The sequence below is a fragment of the Eimeria acervulina genome, genomic scaffold, assembly GCF_000499425.1.
Source record: "Eimeria acervulina Houghton genomic scaffold, Eah_scaff50, whole genome shotgun sequence".
Taxonomy (NCBI): Eukaryota; Apicomplexa; class Conoidasida; order Eucoccidiorida; family Eimeriidae; genus Eimeria; species Eimeria acervulina.
In genome coordinates this window covers 72,501-97,500 of record NW_013547299.1, presented here as the reverse complement: position 1 = coordinate 97,500, position 25,000 = coordinate 72,501, and the positions used below count along the sequence as shown (strand labels likewise).

General features: G+C 50.2%; 5 protein-coding genes across 5 annotated transcripts in view; 2 read left to right on the top strand and 3 right to left on the bottom strand.

The window, feature by feature from the left end:
• The window catches only part of EAH_00010010 (leucine-zipper-like transcriptional regulator 1, putative), a gene marked incomplete at both ends in the record, with an annotated part of 2,215 nt that extends 1,846 nt beyond the window's left edge, over positions 1 to 369 (bottom strand). Inside the window, one exon of the mRNA XM_013391854.1 lies at positions 1 to 369. This exon is cut by the window's left edge and continues 1,327 nt beyond it. Within this exon, the coding sequence (XP_013247308.1) occupies positions 1 to 369 (369 nt within the window).
• Positions 370 to 2,120: 1,751 nt separating this feature from the next.
• On the bottom strand, positions 2,121 to 4,175 carry EAH_00010000 (hypothetical protein, conserved; the record flags this gene model as incomplete). The annotated part of the gene is made up of 2 exons (XM_013391853.1): positions 2,121 to 2,881; positions 4,037 to 4,175. 2 exons carry the CDS (start codon positions 4,173 to 4,175, stop codon positions 2,121 to 2,123), a joined length of 900 nt encoding a protein of 299 aa, XP_013247307.1.
• Positions 4,176 to 6,057: 1,882 nt separating this feature from the next.
• Positions 6,058 to 8,418, bottom strand: EAH_00009990 (Phosphatidate cytidylyltransferase , related; the record flags this gene model as incomplete). The annotated part of the gene is made up of 6 exons (XM_013391852.1): positions 6,058 to 6,123; positions 6,395 to 6,505; positions 7,225 to 7,364; positions 7,591 to 7,721; positions 7,933 to 7,969; positions 8,394 to 8,418. The coding sequence occupies 6 exons, from the start codon at positions 8,416 to 8,418 to the stop codon at positions 6,058 to 6,060; spliced, it is 510 nt and encodes a 169-aa protein (XP_013247306.1).
• Positions 8,419 to 14,676: 6,258 nt separating this feature from the next.
• On the top strand, positions 14,677 to 20,298 carry EAH_00009980 (Conserved Plasmodium protein, related; the record flags this gene model as incomplete). The annotated part of the gene is made up of 6 exons (XM_013391851.1): positions 14,677 to 15,198; positions 15,811 to 15,976; positions 16,454 to 18,070; positions 18,376 to 18,448; positions 18,927 to 19,026; positions 20,215 to 20,298. 6 exons carry the CDS (start codon positions 14,677 to 14,679, stop codon positions 20,296 to 20,298), a joined length of 2,562 nt encoding a protein of 853 aa, XP_013247305.1.
• Positions 20,299 to 22,956: 2,658 nt separating this feature from the next.
• The window catches only part of EAH_00009970 (HEAT repeat containing protein, putative), a gene marked incomplete at both ends in the record, with an annotated part of 5,788 nt that continues 3,744 nt past the window's right edge, over positions 22,957 to 25,000 (top strand). Inside the window, 4 exons of the mRNA XM_013391850.1 lie at positions 22,957 to 23,286; positions 23,570 to 23,701; positions 23,960 to 24,312; positions 24,543 to 24,801. Coding sequence (XP_013247304.1) covers positions 22,957 to 23,286; positions 23,570 to 23,701; positions 23,960 to 24,312; positions 24,543 to 24,801 — 1,074 coding nt within the window. The remainder of the gene's footprint in view (positions 23,287 to 23,569; positions 23,702 to 23,959; positions 24,313 to 24,542; positions 24,802 to 25,000) is intronic.

Here is a 25,000-nt window from a genome sequence, read left to right as displayed (position 1 = left end):
CTGCTGCAGCTGCTGCTGCTGCTGCTGCTGCCGCTGCTGCTGCTGCTGCTGCTGCTCCGAGGGGTACGACTGCTGCAGCTGCATGTCCCCTGAAGAGCCCCCCATCGTCCCTTGTCTGTGGGGTGACGCTGCATGGGCAAAGTCTGCTGCTTCTGCTGCTGCTTCTGTTGCTGCTTCTGTTCCTGCGGCTGTTTCTGCTGCTGCTGCTTCTGTAGCTGCTACTGCTTCTGTTGCTGCTGCTGCTGTTGCTGCTGCTGGGAAACGGGGGGTTGGCTCTGCTGCTGCTGGGGTCGTTGTGCTGCTGCCGCTGCCCCCGTGGCCCTCATCCCACAGAGAGCCCTCAGAGGCTTCATCGTCCGTGGCAGACATTGCTGCAGCAGCTGCTGCTGCAGCTGCTGCTGCTGCTACTGCTGGGGGGCGGATCCCTCACTTGCTGCTTGTGTGTGCTGCTGCTGCTGCTGCTGTTGCTGCTCCACTGCCACGCCTGCTGGCAAGGCGAAGCCTGCGTCACCAGCGCACAGATTGAGCTAGGTCTGTGTAGCTGCTGGTGGTGCTGCTGCTGCTGCTGCTGTTGCTGCTGGTGCTGCTGCCGCTGCTGCGGCGGCGGCGGGTGCTGCCGCGTGTATCCTCCCTAAAAGAATGGTACGAGATGTAAGTCAAGGCGATCAAAGCCAGGAAGATCAAGAGAACCTGCTGCTGCTGCTGCTGCTGCTGCTGCTGCTGCTGCTGAGGGTCTCAAGGGGCCGTCAAGCTGCCTACAGAACTTCGGGTGTACACACACCTGAGGTTGCTCCCGGTTAAAGCATATTCAGTGCAGCAGTTTGGCTGAAAGCCAATTGAGCTGCAGTAGCAGAATCTGCTGATCAGTGCCTCGTGCTGCTGCTCCCTGCTGCTGCTGCTGCTGCTGCTGCTGCTGCTGCTGCTGCTCGCGGCGGCGCAGGCTTAGGAGGTCTGCATACCTACAGAAGAGGTATGAGTTTTATTTTAATTTAATAATATATATCTCCTATTTTATTATTCCTTGGAGTATTACATTGAAGAGAAGGCAGCCAGCAGCAGCAACTACGCTGCAGCAGCTCGGCAGCAGCTGTGTCTGCTGCTGCTGCTGCTGGAGCGGAGGGTTGTCGGCCTCATCAGCGGCTTTTGCTGTCTCTTTGCTTTTTTATTTACTCTAAAAAATACAATTAATTTTCTGCATGCGGGTTAGACAAAAAGCTCCAAGCAATAGCGGAGACACCCCAAGGACCTAAACCCTAAACCCTAAACCCTAAACCCTCGGTATGTTTGGATCCGGCAGTAAGAAGGGGTTTGTTTCTCTTTGCTGCTCCGTGTGGTGTACATACACCTCACCGACTGGCGTCTGTTGGTCTGTGGGGTGTACAGAAGCCTCAACTAGCTAAAGAGATAATTAATTTTTAGAGGGGCTCTCTTATCCCTCTGCGCCGACAGCTAGAGGCTGATGTACATACACTGCAAAGAGCTGTTTGCTGCTTGAAGCGCAGCAGCAGCAGCAGCAGCAGCAGCAGCTGTGAGGGCCCAGGTGTATCTGCAGCTCAGATGATTCTACTGTCTCTTCCAGTAACAATCTATTAAAGGGTTTTAGCATTCGCTGTGTCTCCTCTTGCTGTCTTCTTGCTGCTGCGCTGCAAAGCGATGCCCTTCTCGCCGCAGCTAGCTACTTACCTAGTCCGCCAGCTAGCTAGCTAGCTGGCTAGCTGGCCAGCTAGCTAGCTTTTGTAGCTGATTGGCTAGCTAGCTAGCTAGCTAGCTAGCCAGACAGCCAGACAGGAAAATGGTAGATAGATTGTTAGCCCATCTAGTTAGCTACCTAGTTAGCTAGCTAGCTAACTAGCTAGCTAGCTTCTTAGTTAGTTAGCTAGTTAGTTAGCTAGCTACCTAGTTAGCTAACTAGCTAGCTAGCTGGCTAGCTAGCTGGCTGCTTGGCAGCTCCAACACTTGAGGCGAGCTGGCTGTACCGAAGCTGCAACTTTTACGAATGAATGGGGCTGTATGCATGCATGCATGCAAGCCCCACTGATGCATGCGTGCATGCGTGCATGCATGATGTGTCTCCTTCCGTGGGGACTGTTGTCTCCTTCGGCCTGCTTCCATCATCACCTCTACAGGCTGGGCCCTTTAGCAGCATCAGCAGGTGCAGCAGCAGCAGCAGGAGCAGGAGCAGCAGCAGCAGCAGCAGCAGGAGCAGCAGCAGCAACAGGAGTAACAAGTAGTACCTCCATAAGAGGTGCGGGGCTGGTCCAGCCCCCCAGCAGCAGCAGACCTTCGGGTGTCTCCGTGCAGGAGTGCCCATAGCGAGGAGACAGCGGAGGCCCCTTATATACCAGGGGTCTCCATTGGCTTGTGCTGCTGCAAAGAGCAGCAGACAAATGAAACGGCACTTCTTTAACCCCGTCTCCTACTCCTGCTCCTGCTGCTGCTGCTACTGCTTCGGGAGCTGTTGCTTCGGCTGCTGCTGCTGCTGATGTGGATTCAGCATTGCTGTGTTTTGCTGCTGCTGCTGCTGCAGATTTTGCCGCGCCTTCCTGCAAAGCGCTGCTGCTGCTGCTGCTACTGCCCCCGCTGCTGCTGCTGCTGCTGCTGCAGCTGTGGGGCCAGCCTCCAAAGAGAAGGAGACAGTCTCCAAAGGGAGCGAAAGTGTGACCCATGCGAGGAGACGGCAACTGTCCCCGAATGCGAACCCTATGCCACGACAAGTCAGAAAGAGACAGTGCATGCATGTCTCCTCCATACCAGTCTTCAATTGCAGAAGGAATGCCTATGCTGCTGCTGCTGCTGCTGCTGCTGCTGCTGCTGCTGCTGTTGCTGCTGCTGTTGCTGGCTGGGCTGCTGGGGCTGCTGCTGCTGCTCGGGTTTGAGTCGTCTGACAGCTGTACGTACACCGCAAACGCAGGAAAGAGACAGGAGACCTAAACCCTAAACCCTAAACCCTAAGCACAGATCAGCATCCCCGTAAACCCTAAAACCCTTGTTTTGTGTTTGGTGTTTTGGGGTGTTACTGCGCCCTGCTTTTAGCTGTCTGTCTCTTTTCTTTGTTAGAGACTCTGTCTCTGTTGCTGTCTCTGTCTCTTCCTTTGTTTGTGTCTCTCTTTTTATCTTATCTTCGTTTCGTCTTTATTTTTTAGTTTTGTGTTTGCGTTTATTTGTCGTTGTTGGCGTCTCCTCCACCCCTTCAGCGCTGCCTATTCTGTTGCTGCTGCTGCTGCTGCACTTCATATAGCTGCTGCTGTTGCTGCTGCTGTTGCTGCTGCACTTCCTACTGCTGCGCTTCCTTCTGCTGCTAGTGTTGCACCTAGTATTGCTGCTGCGCTTCCTGGTGCTGCTGCTGTAGTTCTTATCGCTGCTGTTGCTGCAGCTGCAGCAGGAGGGGTATATTCGTGAGTAGTGCATCTGCTGCTACATCTATTTATTTATTTATTTATTTATTTATTTTGTATTTGATAATAACAAACCTGTGCTCGTATGAGTCCCCCGTAGATAAGTAGATATTTATCAGCTATAGCAGCAGCATGTGCTGCTCTAGGAGAGGGTTTTGATCCTTTAGTATTGAGCTGCGTCCATTGTAAGGAGTTAATATCTAAACAGAAGACATCATTAAGAAGAGTAGGGCCTCTAGCCCCTCCAAATAAATAAAGTTTATCTTTATAAAGTGTACAGCTGTGCAAGAATCGCGGTAAAGGATTCTTATTGCTTTGCTTTCCTACTAACCACGTGTCTGTATGTGTATCATATGCATGCAAGTCGTTATAATAAAGACAAGGGCCCCCTCTACCCCCAAATATAAGTATTTTTGATGAATATAGACATGCAGAATGACCGTAACGTGCAGCAGGAGGTGTCCCCTTTATTATACTTCGAGAAGGAGACACCCATTGAAGCGCAGATAAATCTAATATATGCAACGCATCATGATATATAAACCCTCTGCCAGACCCCTTTAACTCGTGCCCACCAAATATATATATTTTATTGTTGCATGCAGTTGCGCTGTGCCCCCCACGAGCAGAAGGAGCAGCACCTGATACTTCTAACCGCTGCACGATCCCAACCGATCCCGACGATCCCGGGATCGACTCCGAAACCGATCCCAACCCCCTCTTCACCCCACAACCCAACTTGGGCACATCTATAAATACATCTTGCAGCCCCTCCCCCATCGCCTCAGCTCGATCCCCTGGTGCGTTGCAGTCTCCAAACTCTGTTGCTGCTGCTGCTGCTGATGCTGCTGCTCTTGCTGCTGCTCCTGCTGCTCCTGCTGCTGCTGTTTCAAGCTTCTGTTGTCCCTACACCCTACACCTTTTTGCTGCAGTGCGTCTCCTTGCTGCTCTGTGCGGTGCTAATGGGCACTGAAGGTGTCTCCTGTCTCCTTTGGGTGTTGTGGGAGCCTCAAAGAAGATAAATAAAAAGATAATAAATAGTAAACATATTTTATTTTTCTTTATTTCAATAAATAAAACTTAAAAAAACAACCGCTGCTGCTCTCCTAAGGAGAGAGAGACAGAGAAACAGAGAGAGAGACAACCGCTGCTGCTGCAGAGACAGACAGGTGTCTCCTCAGCTGTCTGTACACTGCACGAGGATAATGCTAGCTCGTTTGTTTAGGTTGTTCTGTTTCTGTTTTAAATCCTCTTTATTTATTATATTTCTGCTTTTCGTTAAGCATTCTAACCCAAAGTGCTGCAGCTGCTGTCTCCAAGAGACAGACACCCCAGGTGTCTCTACAGAGGGGACTGTCTCCTTGGGGGCCCCAAATAGAGTGTATGCATGCATGCATGCATATCGCAGCGACTCACGAAAACACACGAACCCTAAACCCTAAACCCTAAACCCTAAACACAAACAGGGAACGAGGAGACAGACACAACCCTTAACAACATCGAACACACCATCGACTGCTGTGCTCTAAACACGCGCTGGCAGCTAAACCCTAAACCCTAAACCCTAAACCCTAGAGCAATTGGTGTCTCCCTTTGTCTCCTTCTGTCTCCTTTTTGGGGCTTCTTCTTCTGCGCCGCCTTCGTGTCTCCTCCTTCTATGTTGTCTGTTGTTTTTGTCTCTTTTGTTTCTCTCTGTCTCTTTCTGCTTGTCTCTGTCTCCTTGTCTCTGTTTCTCCGGGTGTCTCCTCAGCCCACACTAACTGCCCCTTCTTTTGTCTCGTGCTGTCTCTACCTAACTCCCAAGAGCTGTCGCTCGCTGTCTCTGTCTCCTTTCTGTCTCCTCCTGTCTCTCTTTTTTGTCTCTTCGTGTCTCCTTCTGTTTTTATTTGTCTCTTTTTGTCTCCTTCTGTCTCCTTCAGTTTCTTTTTGTCCCCTCATGTCTCTCGGTCCGTCTCCTGTTTTTATTTGTCTTCTTGTGTCTCCTCGTGTCTCTTTTTGCGTTGCTTTGTGTCTCCTTCTGTCTCTTTCTGTCTCCTTTTGTCTCTTTTTGTCTTTTTATGTCTATTTCTGTCTCCTTCTGTCTCTCTTTGCCTCATTTCGTCTCTAGTTTTAACTCCTTTTGTCTCATTTTGTCTCTTTTCGTGTCTCCTTCTGTCTCCCTTTGTTTCTTTCTGTCTCCTTTTCTGTCTCCTTTTGTCTCTGACTGCTCCCATCTGCGGTATATACTAAAACAAAACCCTATGCATGCACCAGCAAGCGGTCCAACCCTAAACCCTAAACCCTAAACCCTAAACCCTAAACCCTACAACGCTCTAAACCCTAAACCTTCAGCTGCTGAGGCTCTTATCTATTGAGAGCTCTTGGCTCTTCGGTGTAATAATAAACAGAGCCCTGCTGCCCCATAAAGGTGCAGAAGAAAACTAAGAAAAAAAGAGAGACAAAACCCTCTAAAGATGCTTTCATCTGTCTCTTTGCTGGTGTCTCTCCGGTGTCTCCTTTAAAGAGACAGCAGCAGCTATACAAGAAGAGGTTAGCTGCAGCGTAGTGTAGGGGAACAGCCGCATACGAGCTGCCTGTACACCCCAGCACCGCGAGGTGTAGACGCACCTCGCATGCATGCATGCATGCATGCATGCATGCATGCAAAGAAAGCCCCAAATAGCTACAAATATCCTCGTAGTGTTAAGAAGAACACCAGTACGGGGATTGGCAGCGCCAAAGAATCCAGCTGAAAAACCCCGCAGCAGAAGACAAACAAAAAACACAAATAAAGCCCCCTTATGATTTAAAAGGATCGGAGGGTAGGGTGGGGTTGTTGTTATTGCTGCAGCAGCACCACCTCCTGCAGCAGAAGCACCACCACCACCTGCTGCAGCAGCACCACCACTGCTGCAGCAGCAGCAGCAGCCCCCAGAGCATAGAAGAATAAAGAAGCGAAATAATACAACTCGCTTATTTCTGCATGCACTGAGGTGTACGTACACTCCAACCCCACTTACACGGTCCAGCATCCCGCCGTGGGGCCCGAACAAACTACTCGAGTCTTTAACACCAGCGCAGCGTTTATAGGCGCTCTCAACAAGGTCCCCCAGCAAACCGATCCCACTTGTCTGCAGCAGCAGCAGCAGCAGCAGCAGCAGCAGCACGTGCAAGTGCAGTCGTGCGGGAAGATGCCTTATAAAGAGGTGTCTCTAAAGAGGTGTCTACAAAGAGATGTCTCCATTTAGGTGTCTCTATTTAGACGTATTTTAGGGGGTGCCTTCACTTAAATGTCTCTAAGAAGGTGTCTCCATTTAGGTGTCTCTAGAGAAGGTGTCTCTAAGAAGGTATTCGCTCTATTTGGGTGTGTCTATTAGGGTGTCTATTCAGGTGTCTCTAGAGAACGTCTCTAAGAAGCTGTCCCTATTCAAGTGTCTCTGTTTAGGTGTCTCTATTGAAGTGTTTCTAAGAAGTTGTCTCTCTTTAAGTGTCTCTACTTAGGTGTCTCTATCGAAGTGCGTCTATTTGGGTGTCTCCATTTAGGTGTCTCTAAAGAAGTGTCTCCTTTTAGGTGTCTTTAAAGGGGTGTCTCCATTCAGGTGTCTCTAAATAGGGTGTCTTTACAGAAGTGTGTGTCTCTAAAGAAGTGTCTCCATTTAGGTGTCTCTAAAGAAATATATCTATTTATATATCTCTATTTAGTTGTCTTTAAAGAAATATCTCTCCTTTAAGTGTCTCTATATAGGTGTCTCTAAAGAAGTGTCTCCATTTAGGTGTCTCTAAATAGGGTGTCTCCGCATGCGTATTTAAATGCATATTATTAATTACTTCTCTAGCTTCTTTTGCTTACTAAAGAAGCAAAGAAAAGATAATCAGCAAGAGAGAAGAGGCTTAAACCCAAAGAAGGGCAGTGCAGAGACAAATGCCAGAGCAGCAAAGCCGCCGCCCAACTCCACGCAAACGATCCCAGCACACCTTCAATCACAAACCCTAAACCCTAAACCCTAAACCCTAAACCCTAAACCCTGAATTCCGACGCAAAGAGAAGCCATAGACCACCACCAACGCCACACCCAACATCTCAAACCTAAACCCTAAACCCTAAACCCTAAAGACACACGAAGATGCATATTTAGGCAGTGCAAGTCGCTACACAGGAAACCAGATAAACGCCTTCTAAACCCCAAACCCTAAACCCTAAACCCTAAACCCTTACCCGCCACTGTCTTATTTGGAGACAGTCTCTGAATTATGCGGATATTACCAAATGCAGAACCGCAAAAAAGAGCCCCGCTGTCTCCAGCAGCAGAAATTGCAATGAGAGAAGCAGCAAGGGGAAGCCCGCCACTGCCAGCGCACACAAACCCTAAACCCTAAACCCTAAACCCTAAACCCTAAAGCTGTCTATGCAGGTGCTGCCCTTCGTAGAAGCAGCGAAGCTGCTGTCACCTCTATATCCTGCAGCGCCGTCTTGCGGATGTACACAAGATGGAAGGCTCCCGCTGCAAACCCTAAACCCCAAACCATAAACCCTAAACCCTAAACCCTAAACCCTTACTTGCGTTGCAAGACGAAACCCCCCATTGCGAGAGGCACTGCATAATGCCACAAGAAATATAAATCCAACCCAGCAGAGGCCCAGGCGTACAGCAAGCAGTCCCTCGACCTGCAGTAAACTCTAAACCCTAGACCTTCTCTTGCATCTTCAGAGACGGTGGCTAAGGAGCCCTTCTCCCTCAAACCCTAAACCCTAAACCCTAAACCCTAAACCCTAAACCCTAAACCCTAAACCCTAAACCCTCCTAAACCCCTAATAAACCCTAGTAAACCCTAGTGATAACCCAACTCGTCCCTACTAAACACCCATAACAAACACCAATACATAAACAACCCTAATAAACAACCCTAATAAACAACCCTAATAAACACCCCTAATAAACACCCCTAATAAACACCCCTAATAAACAACCCTAAATAAACACCCCTAATAAACAACCCTAATAAACAACCCTAACTAACTCAGGGATGTCTCTTCGCCAGGCATAGACGAGAATAGAGGAGGCTGCAACGCCAAAAGACACCGCCTGAGAGAAACAGAGACAGACACCGCTGCGCATGCAGCCCCAAAGACATAGAAGAGCTCCTCCTGCTGCTGCTGCTGCTGTTGCTGCTGTTGCTATAGTGAACGCCCAGTGCTTCAACCTTTAAAGACTAGGGTTTAGGGTTTAGGGTTTACGTACAGCTGCGGCGGCGAGGAAACAGAAGGCAGGCGTCTTGCTGGGATCGACGATCCCAGCACCGAATAGAGCAGCGCAGCATAATATCAGCAACTGCACTCACATACACCAGAAGAGAGCAGCAGCAGCAACATCAGCAGCAGCAGCAGAAGCAAATGCAGCAAACGGAGAGACGAGGGAAGAGACACACTGGAGGCGCTGCGGCAGCAGAAGGAAGGATCTAAACCCTAATAAACCCTAATAAACCCTAATAAACCCTTTCATATGAGGGTTTAGGGTGTATGTACACCTCAACCCTTACCCCCGGAGATTTGTATGCTGCTTTTAATTTGTCTGCTGCTGTTTGATGTTTTTGTTGCTGTTGATGTTTTATCTTCGTTCCTTTCTCTGCATGCGTCTGTGAATGACTTGTTTGACTGGACGGCGCTGTGCTTGCTGCTGCTGTTGCTGCTGCTGCTGCTGCTGCTGCTGCTGCTGCTGCTTGTGCTGGTGCTTCTATAGAGAGCCCTGGAAGCCTCTCCAGTGCAGCGGTCTTCAAACGGCAGTGTTCGTTTGCAGCGATACAGCAAACACAAAAAAGAGTAGCAACAGCAACAGGGGGGAAGTAAAGCAGCAGCAGCAGCGGCCCCACAATACACAGAGCCACGCAGATGCGCCGCAGCCTGCAGCAGACGCATGCGCATGCATGCATGCATGCATGCATGCATGCATGCATCCAAGGAGAGGGTGACGGGGCTGGATTGGCTATGATAGCTAAGACCCGTGCACAAGTACAATGAGAGAGAGAGAGAGAGATAAATAGATAAACAGAGTTGTATGAGAACAACAGCAACAAAAGGAGAGAGGCAGCAAGAGAAGAAGGGAGAGCTAAACAAATGAACGGTGAAAAGCAAAGAAAAACAAATAATAAATACAACAAATGCACACAATAATATTAATACACAATAAGGATTATAGAAGGCTTCATTGTGCTGCTGCTGATGCTGCTGCTGCTGCTGCATAGAGATTGCTGCTGCTGCCGCTGCTACTGCATAGAGATTGCTGCTGCTGCTGCTGCATAGAGCTTGCTGGTGGTGCTGCATAAATATTGCTGGTGGTGCTGCATAAAGATTGCTGGTGGTGGTGCATAGGGATTGAGGTGTATATACACCTCAATCTGTATGCAGCAGCAACAATAAAAGATACATGCACATACACCTCAGTGCTCGCTCCTCGTCTTGAAGGGGCCTTATTGTGTTTATTTGGGGTTAATAAATATATTTTAATTAAAATAAATAAAAAATAAACTTGAAATCAATGCATTTGATATTAATTCTTCTTACCAGGGAACCTTTGCTAGGCGGTCTCGGGCCCCCATCATAGGGAGGCAGTTGAGGTGTCTATGTATGAAGAAAAAAATATGTTAACCCTTTTCATTTATTTAATTTAAACAAAATACAATAAAATAATACCAATTAAGCCCCCCTTGCATGCAAAGACAAACACAAAACAAAGCCCAGTAGACCCTACAGGGGGGCCCCCCTAGGGTAGCTGCTGCTGCTGCTGTGCTTCAGCTTCTGCTGCTGCAGCTAGACAAAGTATATTTACACCTTTAATAAACCTTTAATAGAGTTAATTAAAACATTTATTTAAATGCATATTTCTTTTTATCAGACAGAGCAAGCTAAACAATGTCTATGCATCTCTTCTTCTGCTCGAAGCCCCAGCCCCTAATATTATTAATACACCGCTGCAGCAACCACTCAGCTGCTGTCTCTCCTTGCTGCTGTCTACCCAGCAGCCTTATATATATATATATATATATATATATATATTAGAAGGGGGATACACACATATATATGTGTAGATATATATAAATGTGTATTATATATAATATATATATATATATGCATCTATGTGTATGCATCAGCACCTCTACGTCTGCAGCACAGCAGCAAACAGCATTATAAGTCATCCTTTTATTAGCTGCAGTGAATATACAAAAGGTTGGGGAGAAGAAGAAGCAGATATTTAGCAAGGCACCCGATTTAGGAGACAAGTTGTCTCTAGATAGTTGTTATCTGTTGAGGGTAAGGTTTGTGGTTCTGTGGTTGGCGTTTGATTATTTTAAATCTAATAATTAAAATTAATAAAATTAAAATAATTAAACCCCCAGCAAGGACAGCTGTCTGCAGTTGGAACGGCTGCTGCATGCGCCACCTCATCTAAGTGCACTAGAGAACAAGGAAGAGACAGCTAAGCAGCTCTCTGTAATGTTAGCAACTGCAGCAACAATCAGAGCCTTGATGCAGCTTGTATGAATATGCAGCTGTCTTGCAGCACTAGCTGCAGCAAGAAGCGTCGCTGTGCATACACCAAGCCCCTGATTGTTGCTACAGTATATGATAGCCCCCGACCCTTGTCTCGCAATGCTAAGGAGAGCTGGCAACTGCAGCAACAGGCAGCTGATTACGAAAGAGTATTTTTATTAACCTTTATCTGCATGTCAGCTGGCTTCGGTCCGTAGCTAAGATCGAAGACAGCCCCTATCTCCATCTTTGTTGAGGGTCGTCATTAGCTGCACTCAAATGAATATACTTCTGGGAATATCAGGCTGCAACTCCTGCTGCAAGGCAGCCTCTCAAGCAACCATACCTTTCGGCGCATGCACAAGCATTATAAACAACTGCTAATCATTTATATTAACTTCAAGCACTGATCTATCCCCGAAATATTTTTATAATGAAGGTAATGCCAGCGGCAGCGCGGAGTTGGAGAGAAGTACAAAGAGGAGCGTAGATGACAGCGAAGAGATAATAAGCGAATGAGAGCGAGGAGATTAAACAGAGACTATTTCCTTTATGCATATGAAAGGGTAATAGTCAACGTAAAGGGTCTTAAACCCTACGCTGCGCTGTGCACACCCACGCTTATAGCTGCCACAGCTAAGTAGAGGCGTGCATATAGATGTCGCCGAGGAGTTTATAAGATCCTTCACTAGGAAGAACACATAGCTTCCAAAGAAGACTGATGAATAATTGTTAAGATCCTTCTGCTGCTGCTACGGCGTTCGTACAACGAGTTAATTAAACATATTTGCTGAGCCTATCATCAAGAACAATGCTACCCTCGACTTAATAGGTGGTAAACCCACGATGAACTCCATTAAGATATCCGTCCAGATTCGTTAAGGAATAGAAAGCCTCTGCAAGAGCCCCGGATTGAGCATGCAGCCCCTCTCTTGTTTCTGCGATTCCGAAGAACTGAAGATATATTTTTTTTGGTGAGGTGTACACCCTACAACATCGACAGCATCTGACAGCCCGCTGCCCCGTTGTTTTAACTATATTGATATTAACAACTCCCAACACCATAGAGTCTGCATATTATTCATTTCTAAGCACAGGCCCTGTCCTTCCCTCTTAGACAGGGTGGTGAAGGCGGAAAGAAGCTCTTTATTTCTCTGATTTGCATGCATGCCATTATCGGGGATAAGTCTCGCCTTGTCTCTCTTTATCTCTTCTCTGCAGCATAATCTCCTGCTGATGCTCTTTCTAGAAGAGATAGGCCTTCAAAGAATCATTGATATAGAGGTGCATAATCCACTGTTAGACTTTTAATACCTCTTCATCTGGCGATCTATCTGCATTTTTCTCTGTCTATCTTTATTCTTGTGCAATAGCCTTCTCCCGTGCTTACCTTTAAATAAACCCACATCCCAGCAGCGCATATTGAGGAGTGCTTCAATAGCCTGCATGCGCTCAGGAAAGCTCGCACTTCTTGCATAAGCACAACCAGCATTGTCGTGCCTCCCCTGCTAATAAAGAAGATATCAATAGCCACTGTAACAGGCTGCATGCAGTTTGAGTACGAAAATATTACTCCAAAAAGATCAAAAAACTCCTCCACTGCCTTCAAGTCGCTGCGCTCATCATCCCTGGATGGCCAGCGAAGGCTGAGGCATTCTTCATTATAGCTTTTGTTGTAGAAACATTTTTATGTCGAACTGCATGCAGATACTGCCCTCGTTCAACGCAGCAAGGACTCCAGCTGCTCACCGCTTACTCCGGGAAGGGAGGGGGGGGCGACAGTTTTAGCAGAGGCTTTAGGAAGGGTGTCTAGAGATATCCTGGTGGTCTATCTATTAATTCAGAGCCTTCGCTATTATTCTATGCCACACAATTAGCTGCATGGCTGTGGAGATTATTTTCTTTACTTGTATCTTCTTAGAAGAGCACTGCTTATAACGGGTGTCGTCTGTTTAATCTGAGAGCCTTCGAGAGATGATTGTTATACAGTTAAAATACTTTACTTAAGATCTCCTCAACAGCATCTAGTCTCCCCCTTACTCTCAAACAGTCTTACTCAAGCACCTGGGGCTGGTAAGGAGATGATAGAGCCTCAGAGGAGGTGTAGAGCGCCTCGTTTCAACTTCAAGGTAATGCAGCATGCATGCACATCGAAGCCCTTTAGCTGTATGCTCTAACCCAGTATAAAACAGTTAAAGATATCCCTGACTCTACATAGATAGTCTACCCATTAGCTTAGCTAAACTGCATTGTGTAGATGCATATTAAGGGGCTTGTCTCTGTAAGCATATCAGCGAAGCAAGATATCTTAATTAATTTGTATACTTTGAGCTCTCCCTCCCCCTCATCTCTTCGTTTTTATTCTCTTGTAAAGACTAGCACTTTGCTGCTGCTCCTGTTGCTGCTGCTGCTGCTGCTGCTGAAGACATCTCCAGAGACACCGCACGAGACAACAGATAGAGAAGATAATATACTCCAGCAGCAGCTGGGGAGGCTTCTTAGCTACGCCTTTCTGCAGCAGCAAGAAGAGCCGCAGCAACAGCAACTTAACATCAGCAGCAACACTGTCTCCTATCGGTAATGTCTTCAGGTGTATATACAGCTGAGGGACCCCTCTGTCTCTGTCGGCTCCAGAGACAGCCTAATTAATTTGCAGCGAATAAACATATATAATGAAGAAGCAGCATCTGTTTTACAATAAATCTTTTCAATATTAACGCAGAAACAAGAAGAAGAGATAATAAAGAAGTAGCCGAGACAGCGCTCCCTGCCCACAGTGCTGCTGCAGCAAGCGCTTGCTTCTTCTTCTTCTTTACAGTAGAGACATACATAAAATGCTTTATTGTCTCTAATCAAATAAACAAACTAAGCTATTCACAGTCTCCCTATTAGCAGCTGCAATGCTGTGTGAGAGCAGCGCCTGCTGCTCCGGCCCGTCAGCAGCAGCAGCAGCAGCAGCAGCTGCTGCTGCTGCTGCTGCTGCTGCGGCGGCCCCCGTGCTGCTGCTCAAGGGGCTGCTCGCCAGCTAAACCTTCTGGATTTGTTGGTGTGTACATACACATCAAGGGGTTCCTGTTTTAACGAACAGGAGACCCTCTTGCTGTTGCCGCATCTGCTAGTGGTTGTGCGGCTGCTGCGAGCGCAGCAGCAGCAGCAGCAGCAGCAGCAGCAGCAACAGCAGCAGCAACAACAACAACAGCAGCAACAGGTACAACAAGCTCTTGTACACAAGCATTCCTTCCTCTTCTCAACCGCAGCAGTAGACAACAACTGCGAGGCACGGGGCCTTCAGCGAGCCGCTGCAGCTGCAGCAGCAGCAGCAGCAGCATTAGCCGCAACAGCAGCAGCAGCGGCAGCAGGCCCAGGGTAGGCGCAGCATAACTTCGTAGCGGGTCTTCTTCTTCATCTCTTTGCTGCAGCGCAGCAGCACGGGGGCCCCAGCCAGCAGCTCTTCGTTTGCAGGTGAGGAGACAGCCGCATTGCCGAAGGAGACAGCTGATTTTTAAAAGGAGACAGTTAATGCCTAGAGGGAGACACCTGAGGCCCTCTTATCCCTTCGTAGCCGCCTTCGTAAGGGACCTTCATTGTGCGGCGCAGTCCTCCGTCGCAGCTTTCTAGCAGCAGCAGCAGCAGCAGCAGCAGCAGCAACAGCAACAGCAACAGCAGCAACAGCACCGGCAGACCTAAGTGAAGCAACTGCTGCTGCTGCTGCTGCTGCAGCGCGAGACTCACTGCTAGGCGACTTCCTAAAGAAGCAGCTCCGCATTTTAAGCGACAATGGAGCAGCAGCAAACGGGCGGAGACCGCCAGCTGCTGCAGCAGGTAGAGGATAGTGATGTGCAGCAGCAGCAGCAACAGCAGCAGCAACAGCAGCAGCAGCAACAAGAAGATACGCAGCAGCCACCAAACCATTCTTCCTCGGAGACAGCTGAAGATGCCCCTCCGACGAACGGCGCAGAGCCAGGTGGCAGCAGCAGCAGCAGCAGCAGCAGCAGTAACAGCAACAGCAACAGCAGCAGCAGCAGCAGCGACCGAGCGCAGTCTGGAGTGGGCGCTGCATCGAGCGCAGGAGGAAGGGGACCGTCAGCATCCCCTGAAGCCTCTGCTGCTGCTGCTGCCGCCGCCGCAGCAGCAGCAGCAGCAACAGCAGCAGCAAAGCGAGAGGCACACCGCAAGAAGAACAACACTTGGTTAGATATCTTCTCATTAGGACGCTGGCGCTCAGCAGCAAACCGACAGCAGCAAGGAGCAATACAACTTGCTCAGGCTTTCGGCGTCCCTAATCAACCAGGCAGACCAGTAAGACTTCATCGCCTCACCTGCTGCTGCTGCTGCTGCTGCTGCTGCTGCTGCTGCTGCTGCTGCGGTGGTGGTGGTGGTGGTGGCGGCGGCGGGTGCTGCTGCTGCTGCTGCTGTCCGTGATGATGTTGCTGCGTGTGGTGTTGATGTTGCTTGTGTTGGTGCTGCTGCTCATGCTGCTGCTGCTGCTTGGTCGCTGCTGCTTCAACTGATGCTTGTGCTGCTGCTGTTGCTGCTGCTGCTGCTGCTTGAATGGCGTATTTCTACTTTGGGGCTTCTTTTTGCTGCTGCTGCGCTTCTGTTGTTAATTTGTCTCCTTCTCTGTTTTATTTATTTGTCGCTTTATCTTTTGTTTATTTTCTTCTCTGTCTCTGTCTCTATTCATAAACGCACCTCAGAGCCCCTCTCATCTGCCGCCTGCTACTCCTGCTGCTGCTACTCCTGCTGCTGCTACTCCTGCTGCTGCTACACCTGCTGCTGCTGCTGCTACTCTTGCCGCTGTTATTCCTGCTGCTACTGTTGCTGCTACTCTTGCTGCTGCTACTCCTGCTGTTACTGTTGCTGCTACTGTTGCTGCTGCTGCTGCTGCTGCTGGTGTTTGTATGTGTGCAGGGCCCTGTGATAGGGGTATTTGTGTGTAAGGGGCCTCGTAATGAGCTTCAGGGTTTGGTGTGTGCATCTCCTTTAGCTTTAGAGAGATTTTCTTTCGATGGTTTGCTGCTGCAGCGACGCATACCGCTGCAGCCGCTAACCTGCTGCACCGGAGGAAAGATAGGGGGTATAGGCAGAGTGCTGCTGTGCGGCACTCAGACGGGCAGAGTCTTCATATTAAATGCAGAGACCTTTCAACTGCTGCTCGAGCTAGATACAGCGCGTACTGCAACACCCTGCTCCTGCTGCTGCACCTGCTGCTGCTGCTCCTGCTGCTGCACCTGTTGCTGCTGCATCTGCTGCTGCTGCTCGTGCTGCTGCTGCTGCTAATGCTGATTGTGCTGTTGCTGCTGCTAATGATGATTGCGGTGGTGCTGCTGCTAATGATGATTGTGGTGATGCTGATGTTGTTGCTGGTGATGCTGCTGCTCCTGCTGCTGTTGCTGCTGATGATGATTGTGCTGCTGACGATTGTGCCGTTGCTGCTGCTGCCGATGGTCTTGCTGCTGCTGAGCCTAGACTAATGAATGATTGTTGCTGCTGTTGCTGTTGCTGCTGCAGCTGCAGCAAGTCTCACGATTTATTTCTATTGTATGTGCTGCAGGTTCGAGGTCGTCGGTGCCTTCCTCTGGCGCAGGCGCAGCATCCAGCAGCAGCAGCAGCAGCAGCAGCAGCAGCAGCGCCTCTTGTGGGGAGGAGACTGATGCTGCTGCTGGCGGCTCTGCTATTTGCTCGCTTACTATCAATGCTACATTTGCTGAGTTTGCTCACTTTGTCTTAGCTGGAGATGAAAGGGGACAGACATACGTGTGGCAGGTGCCTAGTACGAAGTTGCTGCTGGTGCTGCCGCATCCAGGCCAGCAGCAGCAGCAGCAGAAGCAGCAGCAGCAGCAGCTGCAGATGCAGCAGCAGCAGCAGCAGCAGCAGGAGTGCTGCGGATGCTGCAGCAAACTCTTCGGCAATACCCACGCAGCCTTCGCAGCAGCCGAACGCAGCGGAGGAGGAGCTCTACCTCAGCAGCAGCAGCAGCAGCAGCAGCAGGAAGAGGAGATAAAGGCAGTGGGTACGGTAGCAGAGGTAGAGCTGCCAGTAGAGGTCTACAGCGATGTAAGGGGAGGAGACAGGAGCGAGCGGCTGCATGCAGACAGAGACACTGTGTCTCCAGATATACTTGCACCTGCTTCATATATTGAAGAGGCTTCTTATCAAGAAGCTCAGTGCCTTAGGAAGTCTCCTCACAGCCGCAGCAAAGCATGCCCTCTTGTTAGCAGCGGGCCCCCACCACACCCTCAAGGAGACAACGAGCTGCAACACGAGCTGCAGCACGAGCTGCAACAAGAGCTGCAGCAGGAGCTGCAGCAGCAGCTGCAGCAGCAAGCTGCCTCTGAGGCAGCAGCAGCAGCTCTCTTGTGGGAAGACGAATCACACAAAGGAGACATTGATGATGATGCTGCTTCAAGAGATGTCTCCTCCGGCAGCAACTGCTACTCCTCTATCCCTAACAGCGCAGAGGCCCTCCCGTACGTACAGCCCGCGCCCCAAGAGCTGCTGCAGCACCTGCGAGAGCAGGCGCTGCAGCAGCAGCAGCAGCAGCAGCAAGAACACCAGCAGCAGCAGGAACACCAGCAGCAGCAGGAGGGCGAGAATGCTGAAGATCGTTCCTCTGGCTGCGGCGACCCCTCCACAGCAACAGCAGCAGGAGCAGCAGCAGCACCAGAAGCAGCGGGAGCTGCAGCAGCAGATGAAGAGGCAGTAGCAGCAGCCTTGCAGCGGGGCCTCTCTCTCGACCGTGTTATAGGGCTTGAATCAATCCCTCTGTCTCCAGAAGAAGGAGACAGAGGTGAAGATACCCCCCGTACGGATGCCCCTGCAGCAGCAGGAGCAGCAGCAGCAGGAGCAGCAGCAGAAACAGCAGCAGGTGGACGAGGAGAGGGAGAGAGCCGCTGCTGCAGCAGCAAGTATTGCTGCGTGGCTTTAGGGAGGGCCCCCTGCGGGCAGCAGCAGAGACAGAGGGGTGCCTCTGGGGGTAGTTCTGCTTCTGCTGCTGCTGCAGTGTCTCCTTATGTTGGCGCGCTGCTGCCTGTTGCTGCTCTCGATCAGCTGTGGGTGGGATATGGAGACGGGGTTATTGCTGTTGTCTCCTTAAGCACTTATCATTTGCTGCATGCAGTGCAGCTAAGAGACACAGACGTTAGCAAACTGGAGTACGCAAAGTACAGAGGTAAGCAGGAGACAGCAGCAGCAAACTCTGCCTCCTCATCCTGCTGCTACTGCTGCTGCTCCTCCTGCTGCTGCTCCTCCTGCTGCTGCTCCTGTTGCTGCTGCTGCTGTAGCTGTAGCTGCTTCCGTTGCTGCTGCCCCTGTTGCTGCTGCTGCTACTGCTACTGCTGCTGCTATTGCTGCTGCTGCTATTGCCGCTATTGCTGCTGGTGCTGCTGCTACTCATGATGCAGCTGCTATTGCTGCTGCTGCTGCTGTTGTTGTTTGTTTAATCTGTCTCCTTTGTTTATTTTACTGTCTCCTCAGACCTTATTATCGCTGTCTGCGGGAACAAGGCTCTCTCTATGTGGTGCCCCAGGACTCTGCAGTGTATATTTGAGTGAGCCGCCTCTTCGCAGCAATTAATTATAAATATTATTATTATTATTATTATTATTATTATTATTATTATTATTATTATTATTGTTATAAATATAATTATAATAGTAATTTATAATTATGCTTGTCTTTACTGCAATAATAAATATTATAATAATCATAATAAACATAATATTGGGCACTGGTGGTAGTAAGAGTAATAATACATAATAATATTTATTATTATTATTATTATTATTATTATTATTATTATTATTATTATTATTATTATTATTATTATTGTAGAGGAGATAGGAGACAGCAGCGGCGGCAGATCTTCTGTCTCCTCCTCTGAGATCAGCAGCAAGTTGTCTCTGTCTCTTTTATAAACGAGGCAGGGACAGCAGCAGCAAACCCTTTGTCTTCTTCTTCTTTAGCACCAGCAGATTATCTTTGTCTCCTTCTCCTAGAGACAGTTCCTGCTGCTGCTGCTGCTGCAGGATGGATGCTGCTGCCCTCACGTGCTCTTCGCCTCTGTCATATCTGTATGTTTTGGAGGCCCCTGAAGCCTGGGAGCTGCGCTCCACCATCATCCTCGCTGTGAGTCTGCTGCTGCTGCTTTTGCTACTGCTTCTGCTGCTGCTTTTGCTGCTGGTAGTACTGCTGCTGGAGGTGCTGCTGCTGCTGGTGCAGCAGCAGCAGTTTGTGCTGCTGCGGGCGTGTCTTTGTTGCACTCCGAGTTAATTCAAATCGCTCACCAGCCCCACAAACGGAAGCAACAGCAGCGAGAGCAGCAGCAGCAGCAACACCAGGAGCAGCAGCAGCAGCAGCAGCAACTAGGTTATGTTGCATTATGTTGCTGCTGCAGGGATGCATGGACGGGTCTATTTGTGTGCGGCGCTTGGAGAGAGATATTTCTGATGGAGGGGTTTGCTGCAGGCTTGTGAGAAATTATATTAGAGGTCAGCTGCTGTTGCTGCTGCTTCTGTTGCTGCTGCTGTTGTTGCTGCTGCTGCTGCTGTTGGTGTTGCTGCTGCTGTTGCGTCCCTCTCCCTCGTTTGATTGGAGGAGACACTGCAGCAGCAGCACAAAGCGCACCTGTCTCCTTTTTATTTTGTCTCCTCAGAGGTGGAACCCCAGGTGCCGATTAGCTGCATTTTAGTCGACTCCTGGCTCAACGCCGCCTTCGTTGGAGACGCGAGGTATTTGCTGCTGCTGCTGCTGTTGCTGCTGCTGTTTTCGGTATTGCTGTTGCTGTTTTTGGTGCTGCTGCTGCTGCTGTTTTTGGTGCTGCTGCTGCTGCTGTTTTTGGTGCTGCTGCTGCTGTTTTTGGTGCTGCTGCTGCTGCTCGTTTTGCTGCTGCTGCTGCTGTACTTAGTGCTGCTGATGCTGTTGCTGCTGCTGCGAGGGAGGCTCTTGGCTGAAGCAGGAAGCGCTCACGAGGCTCCTACAACTGCTGCTGCTACCGCTGTTGCTGCTGCTGCTGCTGTTGCTGCTGCTGCTGCTTGCATTGTCGCCTGCGGATGCTTCGGCAGCGTTGTGCTGTTAGTCTGTCTCCTTGTTTGTTTGTTTATGCTGCAGTGTATATCTGTCTCCCTATATCTGTCTCCTTGTTTGTTTATGCTGCAGTGGGGTTGTCTTTACGCTGCCTTATGTATTTCAATTGCTGGAGGCTCCGGCTGTCTCTGCAGCTGCTGAACTCACAGTCTAAGCGAAAGCCTCCAGTTTGAGGCTCTTGCTGCTGCTGCTGCTGCTGCTGCTGCTGCTGCTGCTGCGGGGGTGCCTTAGATACACCGTCTGCGGGGCCTTGAGGCACAGCACACAACGCACGTGTCTTGCCAGCAGCAGCAGCAGCAGCAGCAGCAGCTGTAGCAGTTGCTGCAGCAGCAGCACCAATAGCAGCAGCAACAGCAGCAGCGGCAAAAGCTGCAGCATCAGCAACAGCAGCAACAGTAGCAACAGCAGCAACAGCAGCAACGAGCAGTGTCTTTGGATTGCGAGCGCACTTGGGTTTCGTTCAATGTCTCCTTTTGCTGTCTCCTTTTGCTGTCTCCTTTTGCTGTCTCCTTTTTTCTGCTTCTCCTTTTTATAAGAGACAGAGAAGCAGACATTAAAGACAAGGAGCCAATCAAACAACAGCTTCTCTGCACCAACTTCACCGCACACTAACAACAGCCCCCCCCCACTGTGGGGCCCCTGGGGCCTTTAGGTATCTAAGCAGGGAATAGAGGCTTTAAAGAGAGGGAGGTGCTATATATATATATATATATATATAGTAATCGTTTGTTTGTTTGTTGAGATAGCAGCAGCTAGCGGCTCCTTCTCTGCTGCGGTGTGCTATCTAGCTAGCTAGCTAGCTAGCTAGCTATCTAGCTAGATAGCTAGCTGTTTGACTAACGCCGCGGCGTTCGGTGTGCGGGTGTTATAATATCTGCTTCTATTTATTTGCATTTAGCTGTCTGTACACCTCAGACAGCCCTTAGTTGGGCGCATGCAGATATTTTAATAAGAGGATCCGTTCAGTAGGGCTCTCCTCCATTTCTATTTTAGTCTTCTGCCCCTAGCCCTTCCCCCGACGAGGTACAGCTAGCTACAGCTAGCTATGGCTAGCTACAGCTAGCTGCAGGTAGCTACGGATAGATAGAGGTAGCTAGGTTGCAGCTGCTACTTAGCTATAGCCAGTAATTTATTTATGGAGCGGCAGCTAGGTACTGCGATCTACAGCTAGATACGGTGTGCTACAGCTATCTACAGCTAGCTACAGCTAGCTAATGCTGGCGACAGCTACCTAGGGCTTGCTCTGTTTTGCTGAGGCAGGCTGCAGCTAGATGCTGATAGTTGGGGCTAGTTTGAGCCAGCTGCGGCTAGCGTCAGCTAGCTACGGCTAGCTAGGCTACTAGGTACAACTAGCTGTGTCTATATACAGCTAGCTGCAGCTAGCTACACGTCTAGATATATAGCTAGCATGCCCAGAGGCTGAGTGTAGCTAGCTGTAGCTAGGTGTAGCTAACTGTAGCTCTCTCCTGTGTCTCAAGCCTTCATTGTAATATACTTTTACTACATTCATTAGTTTAAAAAATCTTCTTTAGTTTGCGGTGTATGCAGCAAACAATGCCGGACAATGTGTGGAGGGAGGCGGTGCGGCTGTCTGTACACTGCAGAGAGTTTCGTTTAGAGTGAGGCTTTAAATATAAGTTGTTAATTATAAAATGCTTTAAAATATTATTATTCTTCTTTATTAACCTGCAGAGATCAGCAGAAAGGAAGTACAGCTGCAGTAGGAGCTGCAACGGGGCTGGCTGGATCTAACAGCAGCAGCAGCAGCAGTAGCAGCAGCAGCAGCAACAAGGCAGCCTGAGGCAGCAGCAGCCAATGGCGGTGTGTCTTGGAGTTTATTTTTTAGCAGCAACTGCAGCGTTTAAATATCTCCGCGTTTCCTAATCACCCCAGTTGTCGTAGGCAGAGCAGCAGCAGCAGCAGCAGCAAAGAAGGCTGCTGCTGCTGCTGCTGCTCCTGTTTTGCTAGCCTGAAGCAGCAGTTACGCTCGAATAATCTTCGCCTTTCCGTCTGAACGCCTACACCCCCTGCTGCTGTTGCTGCTGCTGCTGCTGCTGCAGCAGCAGCAACCAACTGCATATCTGCCTCCTCCGTACCAGTCGCTCTCCTTGCGTTTATCTCTTTGTAGGTTTTATTAATACTTGAGACAAGCAGAGAGACATTTAAGCAAAAAGAGAAAAAGAGAAGGAGCGTAGCTGCGGCCTCACGTGCTGTGCTTCTCTCTGCAGCAGCAGCAGCAGCAGCAACAGCAGCAGCAGCAGCACGGAGCAGCAGCTGATTTGTTTGCTCGCCTACTTCTACTGCTGAAGCACGACCCATCAGCACGTTTGAAGCTTCGCCTTGGCCCCCAGCAGCAGCAGCAGTAGTAGAGGCACCTAAACTGCAACAGAAGCAGCAACAGCAACAGCCGCAGCAGCAGCAGCAGCAGCAGCAGCTCACGTGGTGTATATCGTTAGTGGAGGGCCGCGAGATGTATTCATCTCTCTCCGTCTTAAAAGCATCGCTGAATCCTTTGCTTCAGTCTTCTCGCATGCAGCAGCTGCAGCAGCAGCTGCTGTTCGCTGCTGCTAGCCGCTGCTGGTTGCTGCTTGCTGCTGCTCCGTTTGCTGCGGCTTGCATGCGCTTTGAATGGGGCTTTCTTTCTTATTGAGTTTATACAAGGGCAGATGTAGAGGGAAGAAGGAGACAGAACAGCAGCTGCATGCATCAAGAGGAGACAGAGGAGCAGCAACGTGCGGGAGGGGCCTTGCTGCTGCTGTGCCTCCGCAGCAGCAGCAGCAGCAGCAGCTGCAGCAGCAGCGGCGGTAGAGAGGACAGCTGGAGAAACAGCAGCATCCGTGCAGCAGCGCAGACAGCAGCGGGAGCAGCAAAACATCACCAGCAGCACCGGCAGCAAAACTAACAACAACAACAACAACAGCAGCAGCAGCAGCAGCAAAACCAACAGCAACAGCAGCAGCAGCAGCAGTTGCGATGAGCGACTTCTTGGATTTCTTTAGGGCCGAGGTGTTGGGGCGGGGCGAAGTGGGGGGGGTATCAGCAAAACAGCAGGTGAGGAGACACCGCAAAGGAGGCAGCATAGGGAGAGCAGCAGCAGCAGCAGCAGCAGACAGCAGCAGCAGCAGCAGCAGCAGCAAGAGACAGCAGGAAGAGACACAGATAAAACAGGGAGACAGCGAGAGGAGATACAGGCAGCAAATGGGGAGACCAACAGAGACAGCAGCAACAGAGGCAGCAGCAGCAGAGACAGCAGCAATAGAGACAGCAGCAGTAGAGACAGCAGCAATAGAGATATTGTTCGTGGTGTCTTGACAGCAGCACTTTTGCTGTGTTGCGTTGCTGCTGTTTGTTTGTCTCTGCTGATCTTTTGTTTTATACGCTTCGATTTTAATTCTTTTTTGTCTCTGTCTCTGTCTCCTCTTTGCTGCTGCTGCTGCTGCTGCAGATAGAGGCCCTTGGGCGTGTAGGTTTACTATGCCAGGTGTTGGGGGCGTCGAAGACGCGGCTGCTGCTGCTGCCGCTGCTGGCTGAGCTGCAGCAGCAAGTAGGGTACTGTGATGAAGTGCTGTCTCTCTTTGCTGTTCAGTGGAGAGCAGCAGCAGCAGCAGCAGCAGCAGATACTGCTGCATCAGAGGAGGAGCTGCGCGAGTCGCTCAGCTGCTGCGCCGATGCCTTGGCGCAGCTCGCAGCAGCAGAAGAAAAATGCGTCCGCAACGAGGTGGGCAGACATCCCATTGCTGCTGCTGCTGGTGCTGCTGCTGCTGCTGCTGCTGCTGCTGAGGCGCCGTTGCGTTGGAGGTCCCTGTGCATGCATCCAACACACCAACTGACAGACAAAACAAACAGCAGCAGCAGCAGCAGCAGGATGAGCAGCAGCAGCAGCAGCAGCACGGGCATGTTGGTGTGTATGAAGTAGTATGTGGGGTGTATATGCAGTTATCAGTTTGGATGCATTTGCATGCGTCTGTGCATGCAGGCAATTGTCTCTTTGCTGGCTCTGCTGGCTTTGCTGCCAGCAGGTTCGAGGGTGCTGCTGGCGCAGCAGCGGCTGCTGCCTGTCTCTGTTCGCTTAGCAGCAGACGATAGCTGTCTCTTCGGTCGCTGCGCTGCTGCGCGGCTGCTGCCGCATTTGCTGCAGTATGCAGAGGTGGCGCCTCCTGCTGCTGCTGCTGCTGCGGGGGAGGGCTCTCGGGTGAAGCGGGAGGCGCTCACCGAGTCCCCTGCTGCCGCTGCTGCTGCTGCTACGGAGGAGGTTGCTGCTGCTGACGAAGAGGCTGCGAGAGACGCAGCTCTTAGCAGTGAAGTTGTCTCCATTAAACGAATTCAGCAGTCCGTCAGTTGTAAACCCTAAACCCTAAACCCTCCGTTAGGCCGGCTGCGGCAGCCTTGCTGCTGCTGCAGCTGCTGCTGCTGCAGCCTGTCTTCCTCCCTTGCAGCAGCAGACCGCTGGAGCCACAGCTGCTTCAAGACAGCTGGAGAAGGCAGTTATTGTTTTGCTGCACTCCTCGCCCATAAGGGTTTAGGGTTTAGGGTTTAGGGTTTAGCGTTTGCTGCTGCAGGCTCTTTGAAAACCTGTGCGCGGATGAGTCGCTGTTGGTGAGGAGGGAGGCGCTGCAGCAGCTGCCAGCCCTGGTGCACGGAGCACGAGAAGCAGCAGCAGCAGCAGCAGATGCAGCAGCAGCTGCTGCAGCAGCGTCTGGAGCAGCATCTGCTGAGTCGGCTGCTGCTGCTGCATCTGCTGCTGCTGCTGCTGCTGCTGCGGAAGAAGTGACAGGGGTCTCGCTGCGCATCCTTAGAGGGGCCTTTGGAGAGACGTCTGTATGTGCTGCTATTGCTGCATGTGCTGCTGCTGCATCTGCTGCTGCTATTGCTGCATCTGTTGCTGCTATTGCTGCATCTGCTGCTGCTGCATCTACTGCTGCTGCTGTGTCTTTGTTTTTGTTTAACTCCGTTTGCTACAGACAGCCGCGCGCCTCTTTCCTCTTTTCTTTTGCCTGCCTCTATATATATATATATA